At 44.6% G+C, this 13,085-nt stretch overlaps 1 protein-coding gene across 2 annotated transcripts in view; it reads right to left on the bottom strand.

Moving 5' to 3' along the window:
- FLT4 (fms related receptor tyrosine kinase 4) overlaps window positions 1–13,085 on the bottom strand; it is a 340,007-nt gene that overhangs the window by 22,092 nt on the left and 304,830 nt on the right. For both annotated transcript variants that reach the window (XM_040345001.1, XM_040345000.1), the window contains exon 26: window positions 2,202–2,307. In XM_040345001.1, coding sequence (XP_040200935.1) covers window positions 2,202–2,307 — 106 coding nt within the window. The remainder of the gene's footprint in view (window positions 1–2,201; window positions 2,308–13,085) is intronic.

The raw sequence follows: 13,085 nt of genomic DNA on the forward strand, positions 1-13,085 counted from the left end.
AATTTTTTATATTGTGCAAAAGTTATTTATTTCACTAATGCAACTTAAAATATAAAACTAATATATGAGATAGACTCATTACATGCAAAGCAAGATAGTAATAGTCTATGATTTGTCATAATTGTGATGATTATGGCTTAGAGCTCATGAAAACCCCAAATCCACAATCTCAGAAAATTAGAATATTACATGCAATCAATAAAACAAGGATTGTACATAGAACAATATCAGACCTCTGAAAAGTAGAAGCATGCATATGTATTCAGTACTTGATTTGGGCCCCTTTTGCAGCAATTACTGCCTCAATGCGGCGCGGCATGGAAGCTATCAGCCTGTGGCACTGCTGAGGTGTTACGGAAGACCAGGATGCTTCAATAGTGACCTTCAGCTCTTCTGCATTGTTCGATCTCATGTCTCTCATCTTTCTCTTCGCAATTCCCCATAGATTCTCTATGGGGTTCAGGTCAGGCGAGTTTGTTGGCCAATCAAGCACAGTAATCCCACGGTCATTGAACCGGGTTTTGGTCCTTTTGGCAGTGTGGGCAGGTGCCAACTGCCAAGTCCTGCTGGAAAATGAAGTCCGCATCCCCATAGAGCTTGTCTGCGGAAGGAAGCATGAAGTGCTCCAAAATCTCCTGGTAGACGGCTGCGGTGACCCTGGACTTAATGAAGCACAGTGGACCAACACCAGCAGATGACATGGCTCCCCAAATCAACACAGGCTGTGGAAACTTCACACTGGACTTCAAGCATCTTGCAGTGAGTGCCTCTCCATTCTTCCTCCATACTCTGGGTCCTTGGTTTCCAAATGAGATGCAAAAATTGCTCTCATCAGAAAGAAGACTTTGGACCAATGAGCAACAGACCAGGTCTGTTTTTCTTTAGCCCAGGTAAGATGATTCTGATGTTGTTTAAGCCCATGTCCAGGATCTGTCTGTGTGTGGTGGCTCTTGATGCACTGACTTAAGCCTCAGTCCACTCCTTGTAAAAGTCCCCAACACTTTTGAATGGCCTTTTCCTGACAATCCTCTCCAGGTTGCTGCTTGTGCACCTTTTTCTTGCACACTTTTTCCTTCCTTATAACTTTCTATTAATGTGCTTTAAACCAGCACTTTGGGAACATCCAACTTATTTGCAATTACCTTTTGAGGCTTTTCCTCCTTATATAGGGTATCAATGATGGTTTTCTGCACAACTGTCAGGTCAACAGTCTTTCCCATGATTGTGATTCCAACTGAACCCGACTAAGAGACCATTTAAAGGCTTGGGAACCCTTTGCAGGTTTTATCGCTTAATTAGCTGATTCTAGTGGAACACTTTGAACCTAGAATATTGCACCTTTTCACAATATTCAAATTTTCTGAGATTGTGGATTTGGGGTTTTTCATGAGCTGTAATCCATAATCATCACAATTATGACAAATCACGGCTTGAACTATCTTGTTTTGCAAGTAATGAGTGCATTAGTGAAATAAATGAACTTTTGCACGATATTAAAATATTTGAGTATCACCTGTTAGCTACAGCTACAGCTGAAATACATATACTGTAGCTGTCTGAACTGCAGGAGGATTTGTATTTCTGTCCATCCATTCCTGAGCTTTACACAGCCAGATTGCTGACTTGACATTTCTCTGCTGCAGTAAACTAGAACTAAGCCCTGAGCGCCACAAACTGAAAACACAATTTTTTGGGGAAATCACTTTGAAAAACCCCCTAGCATTTTTAGCTGTGGCCATGTTGAGTAAGGGCAGATGATTCATGTAGCATTTACAGTACTTCTTGGAATTCATATGCCCTTAGCTAGGGCATGCAAGGATGTGTGCTTAGCCGAGAAAGCCCCTCCCCCTCCTCCCCTCCTCTAGATGAAAAGAAAAATGTCAATGAAGACTCCTGGGATGTATGACATCATTTTGGATTAGGCCAGAAAGCAACGGATAAAGTATAAAACAAGTTTTAAACAGACACAAGGGAAGCCCATTGATATGGCACAGTGACTACTAAAGGGTGTGCAGTATAGGTTACTGACTGCCAATGTAATATGATGAATACCACAGAAAAAAAAAGTTCATGGGCAAACAAGATCGGGGCCCCACCGACTTTTTCATATGGGGTCCTGTGATTTATTGTTATGCCCCTAAATTAAACCTTAAACTGTAACGTGGGGGAGACATACAAGTGTACACCCAGTTTAAACATACCTGCTGGACATTCTCTTGCAGCAGGTCTCCCAGGATTTCCACTAAGTCGGTAAATATTGGCCTTTCCTTAGGATCCCCATACCAGCAACTCAACATGATACGATAACTGTATGAAACACAAATGCAGATATTTACATAAGAACATATTGGAAAGGCTCCTAATTCAACAATCGAAATGCTCTGGATGCAATAATTATGTAATAGTCAACATCAGCATATGTGCAGTGCTAGTCACCAAGAAAACTAGTAGGAATATAAATAAAGAACATTTATTTCAGACACATAACTTCTTATGTGTACCAGTCATGCAGCAGTCATGTCATTTACCTGTAACAATGTGACACTATACTGTGTCCTGGTACACGGGAGTCATGTGCACGAACTTAATAAAATGAAGGTGACTTTTTCACAAAACAATATACCTCATGCTTCATGCAATAAATTGCTATTATTTTTTTAACTGGTTAAAGCGGAGTTTCACCCTAAAACATGTATATACCATTCCACCCAGCATACTGCCGACATGTACAGTATGCTGGGTTTTTTTTTTCCGCTGTACATACCGTTGTATAGCTATTTTCCTCCCGGCTTCCGAGTAGTGGCTCCCGCGGGAGTGGGCGTTCCTATTCAGAGACTAAGTGATTGACGTGATGACAAAAGCTTCCCCCCGGCGCATAAGGCGCGTCACCAGTTTCCGAAAGTAGCCGAACTGCGAGTCTATACGGCGCTATACGGCGCCTGCGCACCGACGTTCGTCTTTTTTCGGAAGCTGGCGACGGGCCTTATGCGCAGAGGGGAAGCTTTTGTCATCACGTCAATTACTTAGTCTCTGAATAGAAACGCCCACTCCCGCGGGAACCACTATCCGGAAGTCGGGGGGAAAATAGCTATACAACGGTATGTACAGCGAAAAAAATAAAAAAAACAGCATACTGTACATGTCGGCAGTATGCTGGCTGGAATGGTATATACATGTTTTTTAGGGTGAACCTCCGCTTTAAGCACCTATGGATCACAGCAATTTTAAAATTTCAGTTATGGGCATACTGATTTCTGGTAGCCAGTCATGTGCCCTGTATCTCCTGTGCAGTGCTTACAGTGTCTTGAAGGTTTCATAAGTGATAGAGAAACACAAAGGGGCACATAATTGTGAAGAGGAAGGAACATGATAAATGTTTTTTTCATTTTTTTACAAATTGATATGTGAAGCGTGCGTTTGTATTCAGCTCCCCTGAGTCAATACTTTGTAGAACCACCTTTTGCTGCAAAATCTCTTTGGGGATGTCTCTACCAGCTTTGCACATCTAGAGAGTGAAATATTTGCCCATTCTTCTATGCAAAATAGCTCAAGCTCTGTCAGATTGGATAGAGAGTGTCTGTGAACAGCAATTTTCAAGTCTTGCCACAGTTTCTCAATTGGATTTAAGTCTGGACTTTGACTGGGCCATTCTAACACGTGAATATGCTTTGATCTAAACCATTCCATTGTAGCTCTGGCTGTATGTTTAGGGTCGTTGTCCTGCTGGAAGGTTAACCTCAGCCCCAGTCTCAAGTCTTTTACAGACTCTAACAGGTTTGCATCCATGCTGTGACTGCCTGCCACTACAGCAGCTGGCATCTCTCACTCAGTGGCGGTTCGTCCATAGAGGGCGCTGGAGCGCCGCCCCCTCTGGCTCTCACCGCCACTGAGTGAAATAACATAGATTCATGCATTGCACGAATCTATGTTATTTTCGCCGCTGCCGCAGTTATTCAGATGGTCGGCGCTCAATGTCCGGCCATCTGAATAACGCCAGCTGGTTGGCTGTAGGGAAATGTCTATCAAAGCCAACGGCTCTGATAGGCTTTCCCAATACAGCCCTCGGGTCCCGGAAGCTTATTCTCGGAGCGCACAGACTGTACGCCCCTTGAATAAGATGACAGGCGTCTCAGCCAATCACGTTGGCCGGTTCTGGCTACCTGTAACCTGATTGGCTGAGACGCCTGTCAGTCATCGAGGGCGGGAGAAGACATCGTGGGACGTGGATGCCTGACTCCAGTAAAGGTAAGTGCCGGGGGGGGAACGCAATTTACAGGGCACAGTGGGGACAATTGGCACAGCGGCGACCATTAAAGGGCACAGTGGCTGCGTTTAATGGCATGGCACAGTGGTGACAATGGATGGCACAGTGGCTGCATTTAATGGCATGGCACAGTGGTGACAATGGATGGCACAGTGGTGACAATGGATGGCACAGTGGCTGCGTTTAATGGCATGGCACAGTGGTGACAATGGATGGCACAGTGGCTGCGTTTAATGGCATGGCACAGTGGTGACAATGGATGGCACAGTGGTGACAATGTATGGCACAGTAGCTGCGTTTAATGGCATGGCACAGTGGTGACAATGTATGGCACAGTGGCTGTGTTTAATGGCATGGCACAGTGGTGACAATGGATGGCACAGTGGTGACAATGGATGGCACAGTGGCTGCGTTTAATGGCATGGCACAGTGGTGACAATGTATGGCACAGGGGCTGCGTTTAATGGCATGGCACAGTGGTGACAATGTATGGCACAGTGGCTGCGTTTAATGGCATGGCACAGTGGTGACAATGTATGGCACAGTGGTGACAATGGATGGCACAGTGGCTGTGTTTAATGGCATGGCACAGTGGTGACAATGTATGGCACAGTGGCTGCGTTTAATGGCATGGCACAGTGGTGACAATGTATGGCACAGTGGTGACAATGTATGCCACAGTGGTGACAATGGGTGGCACAGTGACTGCGTTTAATGGCATGGCACAGTGGTGACAATGTATGGCACAGTGGCTGCGTTTAATGGCATGGCACAGTGGTGACAATGTATGGCACAGTGGTGACAATGTATGGCACAGTGGCTGCGTTTATTGGCATGGCACAGTGGTGACAATGTATGGCACAGTGGCTGCGTTTAATGGCATGGCACAGTGGTGACAATGGATGGCACAGTGACTGCGTTTAATGGCATGGCACAGTGGTGCGAATTGATGGCACAGTGGTGCGAATTGATGGCACAGTGACTGCATTTGATGGCATGGCACAGTGACTGCGTTTAATGGCATGGCACAGTGGTGCGAATTGATGGCACAGTGGCTGCATTTGATGGCATGTAACAGTGGCTGCGTTTGGGCACAGTGAGACTGCAATTTTTTTTTTCCTTTGCGCCCCCCCCCAAAAATTTTGAGCACCAGCCGCCACTGCTCTCACTGCTTCTACCCTTCACAACAATAGATGTCAGAGATGAAGGAAGCTGTCTTTAGGCTCCTCCTCAGCTCTGACATGACACAAGGCAAGGGGTGGCTTGAATAACATACTCTGGCCCTCTGCTAAGAGAATTTGTATTTGAAAGTTTTTTGTCTGTAAATTCAGAGTGTAAAACAAGTACAGTGTCAATCAAATGATGACATACTAGCATGCAGCTTTTATAGAAGTGGCAAAATGTAGTGGTTAGGAAAATCATATGGCAAGGAGTGTTGTCGTGAAAATGGCTCTGCCCAACAACAAAAACCTCAGCGTTAGCGGTGGCCTGGGTTGTGTACCTACTGCACAAAATAACATTAGGGTGGGAGCACAGGAACTCTGATGTGCGTTGGGGTTTGGATGTGTATGGATAGAACAGTCAAGTCAAAATCAGAAGAAGAGGAAGGGTATGGGGGATGGCAGTGGAGGGAAGATGGATAAAGTGACGAACCCTTGTCCTCAACAGGACTATGTCTGCCGTAAATGCTTTCTCTGTCCAGTACCACACGACCCAAGACCCTTTAGCCCACACAGTCACCAGCCGTACCTCAGTGTAGGGTGAAAAACAACAAACTCTTTTATTTCAAGCACATGTTACCACAGATATATATGTATCGGAGCATTTGCACGAATATGATGTAGCGCCTGGATACTTAAAAAGTACAGGTGCTAGTTAAATTTAGAGAGGGATCAGAGTGTTAACTGACTCTGATCCAATTAGTATGTTCAAAACTGGTCTCTGTCTCAGCTTGGCTGTGCTGTGGGCTGTCTATTGTTACTGGGATTTAGTTCCTACCCCAGGGCGATGGGTGGCAGCAGTGGAGTCGAGGTTTGGGTGCTCTTCCCCAGCAGCCTATCAGGAGGGTTCAGCCTCGCTGTGCATGCTGGGGGAGGGTATTTATGGGGCAGACGCCATTAGTCTGGGTTCTTCTTCGGAGTGCGGCACCCACCTTTAGGGTAGTCACGGCCCCCCGGCGTAATGGCCTTCCAGGCCGGGGTGCGCATGCCACGCGGTGTTCCTGGTTCTGGGACCATGTTGGTCCGGAACATTTAAGCTGTGGAAGGGAGCCCAGTAGTTGACTGGGTTCCCAATCCTGAAGATCTCAAGCAAGATAGCTGTTCGGTGGGGAGTCCATCGGAGGAGAGCCAATGAGAGGCTGGCGATCCAATAGGGTCTCGACAAACCATGGGGGATCAAGGTAGTCGGACACTGAGAGGCTGGTCACCTGTCAGTCGGTACCTGAAAACTATCTAAAGGAGATCCAGACGCAATTCTATCAAGGAGGATCATTTCTGTAATCACAAACACAGGGAGGGCCTGTGGCAGAGGCTTTTCCCTGAGTCCATTTCAGGAGGGTCTGTGGCAGAGACTTTTCCTTCAAGTTCGAGCGATACCCTGGCTGCCAGGTCGATGAGAGTGGGCGTGTCCAGGTACGCTATACCCACTCTGGCTAGAGTGGCAAAGAATACAAAGCATTGTTGGGAGCAGGACTGTTTCCCCATTGTTGGCCTGAGTCTGCTACTTCTCCTTTTACTTCACCTCTACTCTTCATCACAAGTTTAAATGTTTTTACCCGGCTGGGTAATAAAGAGCACAGAAAAAGACACCTGTCGTGGACATTCCATTACTGCTATATGCACCATACACCCCTAGGACGGCGGAAGAGCCACAAGGTAACGTGCACACCCAAAATAAACCAGCAGCTCCTTCGGGGGTAGAGCTACAATGAGTACTCTTGCAAATGGTCAGTATTGGCACCACCCTAGTATTTTTTAATTGTGCCTTTTTGAAACATGTCACAAAATAAAATTGGAGAACTAATGAATATCAAACAAATAAAGATTAGTAGTGGTAAAAAGATGTAATAAAAAAAAAATTATACAGCTAAAAAGTTATAGTTAAGGAGAGAAGGGGAGAAAGGCATTAACTACTGTAAGCAGAGGATGAAGAAATGGGTGCACTACTACACGTCCATTGGAATTCAATGCAATTTTTTTGGACATGTGTAGCACATTTAATGCCCATACATGGGGGAACATGGGATCAATTATATTTCACTTTCCTTAAACTTTTTGTTACCCCAAAACATCATATTCCTGATATGTGCCTGCTGTACCATGCACTTGTGTGAGAAAGTATCCTGTTGTCTTTGTATTGCTTTCTTTGTGCAAAATCCCTGGTTTTCCTGACAGTCCCTTTGCTTTCCAATTAAAAACTGACCACACTTAGCAGGAGAACAGGCTGTGGTCAGTTCTCTAGCTATGCTGGGAACTCAGTGTGCTCTCCTCCAATGATCACAGCTGCCCTGACACGCAGTGGCGTAACATGGGGGGTGCGAGGGGGGCCACCACCCCGGGTGAAGAATTTAGAGGGGCACTGTCACGAGTGTGGAGAGGAGGGAGCGCCAACAACAGATGGGACTTAGGAACATATGCATGATGTCACCACTCCAGGCTTTACCAGTCATTATCAAGCACACTCTCCTCTTCCCTACAGCCACCTCTGTCTCACACAGTGGATCACGTGACCAGACTGGAGCTAGCTGAAAATAGGTAAGTCCATGAGTCAGGTGGGCTCAAATTACTTGCCTCGCCCCATGCGCTGACAACCCATGCTACGCCAAAAAAAAAAAAAAGTATTAATAATGTATTTTTTATCTATACAAAAATGTTTTGCCTTTAATTTCAATTTAAACTGAAAGGGTTGTTTTAAAATCAATTCAAGACAGGCCAGTTTGAGATCAAGTCCTATAGTTGCAATAGGTTACTTAATGCCTGTCTCTGTTCAAAGTTTGTTTAGAGAGGCCTTTAACCTTTCATTAGCAATGTTTTAGGCTGCATGCTGAGACTTTTAGTTCACAAGGATTGGCTTTTTTATAAAGATCCTGGCTTCATTTCTCAGACTAATATCAAACATCAGGGCCTCTTTATTGTCAAAAGAAAAACAGAATTTATTTATTTTTCCAGATGTAGATTTTCCCCAGGAAACGAGTGCTGGCTTGCACTATGAAAAGTGTCTGCCGGGGATGTCTATCTCCAAAGTGTCCTGTGTGATAAGGAACCTCCCAGCCCAGAGTATTATAAAGCAGCAGGATTGGCATGACAACAGCTTATTTTAACCCGATTCCTGGTCACCAAGGGGGTTCTCTGAATGCTGGCCAGGAACACTACAAATACTTCTGTGGCATGTTTTTTAGCTGTCAATTGTCTCAAACGTTGCCAACTGAAAACAAATTTGATTGTTATCAAAAGGAAAATATTTCTGACCAGCGGCAAAAAGATGTGAAAGTAGAAGCTTCCCTTTTAAATACATTTTTGCTTTACTGGAAACAGAGTCACCCAGTTATTGTAAATAAAACGTTAGGGGTCCATTTGCGCAAAACTTGAAGCTCTCTCTCCCATACATAACAGAACATAAATGCATACATCGAAGATTCCTATGTATGTAAACATTGATTGCGCTATGCATGTTATATATTGCCACGCACGCCAAAGTGAGAGCAATAATTGTAATGCCATGTACACACAATCAGAATTTCCGATGTGAGCTTTTGGTCAGAAATTCCGACCGTGTTTAACCACTTAAGGACCGCCTACTGCACATATACGTCGGCAGAATGACACGGCTGGGCACAAGCAAGTACAGGTACGTCCTCTTTAAGTGCCCAGCCGTGGGTCGCTAATATAGGGAACCACAATCCATGATGTCACACCTACAGCCACACCCCCCTACAGTTAGAAACACAGATGAGTTCACACATAACCCCTTCAGCGCCCCCTTGTGGTTAACTCCCAAACTGCAATTTTTAATGCATTTTTTGCTGTGAAAATGACAATGGTCCCAAAAATGTGTCAAGATTGTCCGAAGTGTCCGCCATAATGTCGCAGTCACTAAAAAAAAATCGCTGATCGCCGCCATTAGTAGTAAAAAAAAAATAATAAAAATGCAATAAAACTATCCCCTATTTTGTAAACGCTATAAATTCTGCGCAAACCAATCGATAATTATTGTGATTTTCTTTACCAAAAATAGGAAGAAGAATACGTATCGGCCCAAACTGAGGAAAATTAAATTTTTTATATGTTTTTGGGGGATATTTATTATAGCAAAAAGTAAAAAATATTGCATTTTTTTCAAAATTGTCGCTCTGTTTTTGTTTATAGCGCAAAAAATAAAAACCGCAGAGGTGATCAAATACCACCAAAAGAAAGCTCTATTTGTGGGAAAAAAAGGACGCCAATTTTGTTTGGAAGACACATCGCACGACCGCGCAATTGTCAGTTAAAGCGACGCAGTGCCGAATCGCAAAAACTGGCCAGGTCCTTTACCTGCCTAAAGGTCCAGGGTCTTAAGTGGTTAAGCCACATCAGACATTGGAATTTCCGACAGCAAAAATTTGAGAGCTGGTTCTCAAATATTCCGACGGCAAAATTTCTTAATTTTTCTTGGTTCGTTGTAGTGTTATACGTCACCACATTCTTGACGTTCGGAATTTTCGACAACATTTGTGTGACCGTGTGTATGCAATATAAGTTTGAGACAAAATTCAGTCGAAAAAAAAATCCATGGCTTTAATTTTGGAAATTCCGATCTTGTGTATGTGGCATGAGACCATTATTCACAGCTAACTCTAAATTAATGACCTGTAATGCCACGTACACACGATCGGTTCATCCGATGAAAACGGACCGATGGATTTTTTCATCAGATATCCGATGAAGACGACTTTCATCAGTCATCAGACCAAAAATCTGATCGAGTCCAACGCGGTGACGTAAAACACAATGACGTGCAGAGAAAAATTAAGTTCAATGCTTCCGAGCATGTGTCGACTTGATTCTGAGCATGCATGGATTTTTGACCGATGGATTTCCCCACAGACGATCGGTTTTTTAACCATCAGAAAATTTTAAAACAGGTTCCATTTTTTTTCATCAATGGGAAAAAAAATTATGGGACCCACACACGATCGGTTCGTCCGATGAAAACTGTCCATCGGTTTGTTTTCATCAGACGAACCGACCGTGTGTACAGGGCATTCGAGTTTAGAAAGCATTGCCTATAGCAAAGTCACCAGTTTGGCACCGCTTCACAGGCGCTCGCAATTGTTTGACTTGGCATGCTTGGAATCTTTATGATGCAACTTCATCTTTTACATTGTACCAAACTTACATTGCAACTTACTAGATGTAGTGGTGGCTGTATTATTTTTTTTGCAGGCTTTGTCCCCTTATTTTATTATTTTTTTCTGGAGACCCTGCTAGTATTATTCTCACTCCCCCACTGTATCTGTGGTGGAAGCTGTGGTTGCCACCTAGGCTGGACTACAAACCTGTCTTGCTCTTTTTATCTCCACTGCATGGGTGATGAGGGTGAGTTTATTGATTTACAAAATAAAGATTATTTATATTTTCTGTTTAACTCAAAGGAAGTGACAAGTACATTGCATTTCTGACAAGATCGAGAGGCATTTTTTGTAATTGATGATAACAGTTTTATGGAGCCTCCACATCTAGAATGGTAAGCCGCACCACAAGTATATTGCATATACATTAGTTCTTGTGTTTAGTTATCCTTTGAAGCAGGCATCACTAAATGATGGACCACGGTCCGGATAAAGACCGAGTCACTGTCCCATCAGGACCCAGGGGGCAGAAAGGACTACTGGGGGGGGGGGGGGGGGGGGGAAGTAAAGGGACAGAGATTTCTACTGTGGGGGGGGGGGGGGGGGTGTAAAGGGACAGAGAGCACTGCTGTAGGGGGAGGTGTAGGGGGGAAGTGCACTTGAGGGGGTAATGTAAAGAGGGGAGTGATGTGAAGGGGCAGAGGACACTACCAGGGAGGGAAGAGGACACTACTGTGGGAGGGGATGTGAGAGGGGCAGAGGAAACTACTATGGGGGTAATGTGAGAGGGGCAGAAGAAACTACTATGGGGGTGATGTGAGAGGGATAGAGTACACTGCTGTGGGGGGGGGGGGGATGTGAAGTGGGGGTACAGAAGACTCCAGAGGACACTGATGTAAGAACGGGATTGTGATATAAGAGGAGAGGGGGCTGTGATGTGAAGGACCTGAGTCAATGGATAGAAATGCGATTCAGACCTCTGCTGGGAGAAAAATGTACTGATCGGACTTCCGTGAGTTTCAATTCAATACCCCTGCTTTAGAGTAAACATTTGAGTACCTGCCTGGTACTGGCTACCATATTATAACGAAGGCATAGAGCACCACCTACACTTGGGTGCACTTGGTTTCCCCAAATATCAGGGTGCTATAATGAGCAAGTTCAACAGTTTCCAGTAGCACTCAGCATTGACCTTCCCCTCCCGCCTCCTGTACATTCCTACTAAACTGTCACTATGGTAGGCAGCCCTTACTGGTCAGTAGAAACATGTAGGTGATAGGAAGGGGCATACCAGTGCCTGATACTACCGGAAAGTTTCATACTTGCTTGTTACATTTCATATACTGTATGTATAAATTGAAAGGTTTGGTATTTCAGCAGTGTGTAGATGCCAGTAGGGTGAATCACTGAGGTTCCTACAATAAGGCCTCTTGCACACGGGAGTATTAAATGCTAAGGCCCAGATTCACAACGAAGTTACGACGGTGTATCTCCGGATACGCCGTCGTAACTCTGAGTTGCGGGGTCGTATCTATGCGACTGATTCGTTATCAGTCGATATCAGTTACGCATAGATTTCCCTAAGATCCGACCGGCGTAAGTGTCTTACACCGTCGTATCTTAGGCTGCATATTTACGCTGGCCGCTGGGTGGCGCTTCTGTATATTTCCGTGAGGAATATGCAAATTAGGTAATTACGCCGATTCAGAAACGTACGTCCGCCTGGCGCAATTTTTTACGTCATTTACGTTAGGCTTTTTCCGGCATAAAGTTACCTGACGTCGTTCCCGCGTTGAATTTTGAAAATTTTACGTCGTTTGCGTAAGTCGTTCGCGAATAGGGCTGTACGTAAGTTACGTTCACGTTGAAAGCATTGACGATTTGCGGCGGAATTTAGAGCATGCGCACTGGGATTCTTTCACGTAAAAAAAGTCAAATACGTGGGGTCACACTAAATAAAACACGCCCACATCATCCCCATTTGAATTACGCGGGCTTACGCCGGACCACATACGTTACGCCGCCGTAACTTAGGGCGCAAGTTCTTTCTGAATACGGAACTTGCGCCCTAATTTACGGCGGCGTAACATATCTGAGATACGATACGCCCGCAGAAAGATGCGATGATCTTTCTGAATCTGGGCCCAAGTTTTTTACAGATTTGAAATGAAACTAATTGTTGTCTATGGGACGTTGCACACAGCTGGGTGAAGATCAATAATACAGCATTGAGTACAAAGCAGTAAAACAAAAATAGAAACATTTTTATTTGAGTGCAGTAATTTACTGACGTATTTACTCATTAATGTTTGCTTGAGGCCCGGATTCAGGTAACACTTACGCCGACGTATCTACAGATACGCCACGTAAGTGTAAATGTGCGCCGTACCCATAGAACTAGATACGCCTGAAAATAGGCTTCCTCTGACCGACGTAAGTTTCCTACTCCGTCGTATCTTGGGCACATATTTACGCTGGCCGCAAGGGGCGCTC

This window comes from Rana temporaria, chromosome 3 (genome assembly GCF_905171775.1).
Source record: "Rana temporaria chromosome 3, aRanTem1.1, whole genome shotgun sequence".
NCBI lineage: Eukaryota > Metazoa > Chordata > Amphibia > Anura > Ranidae > Rana > Rana temporaria.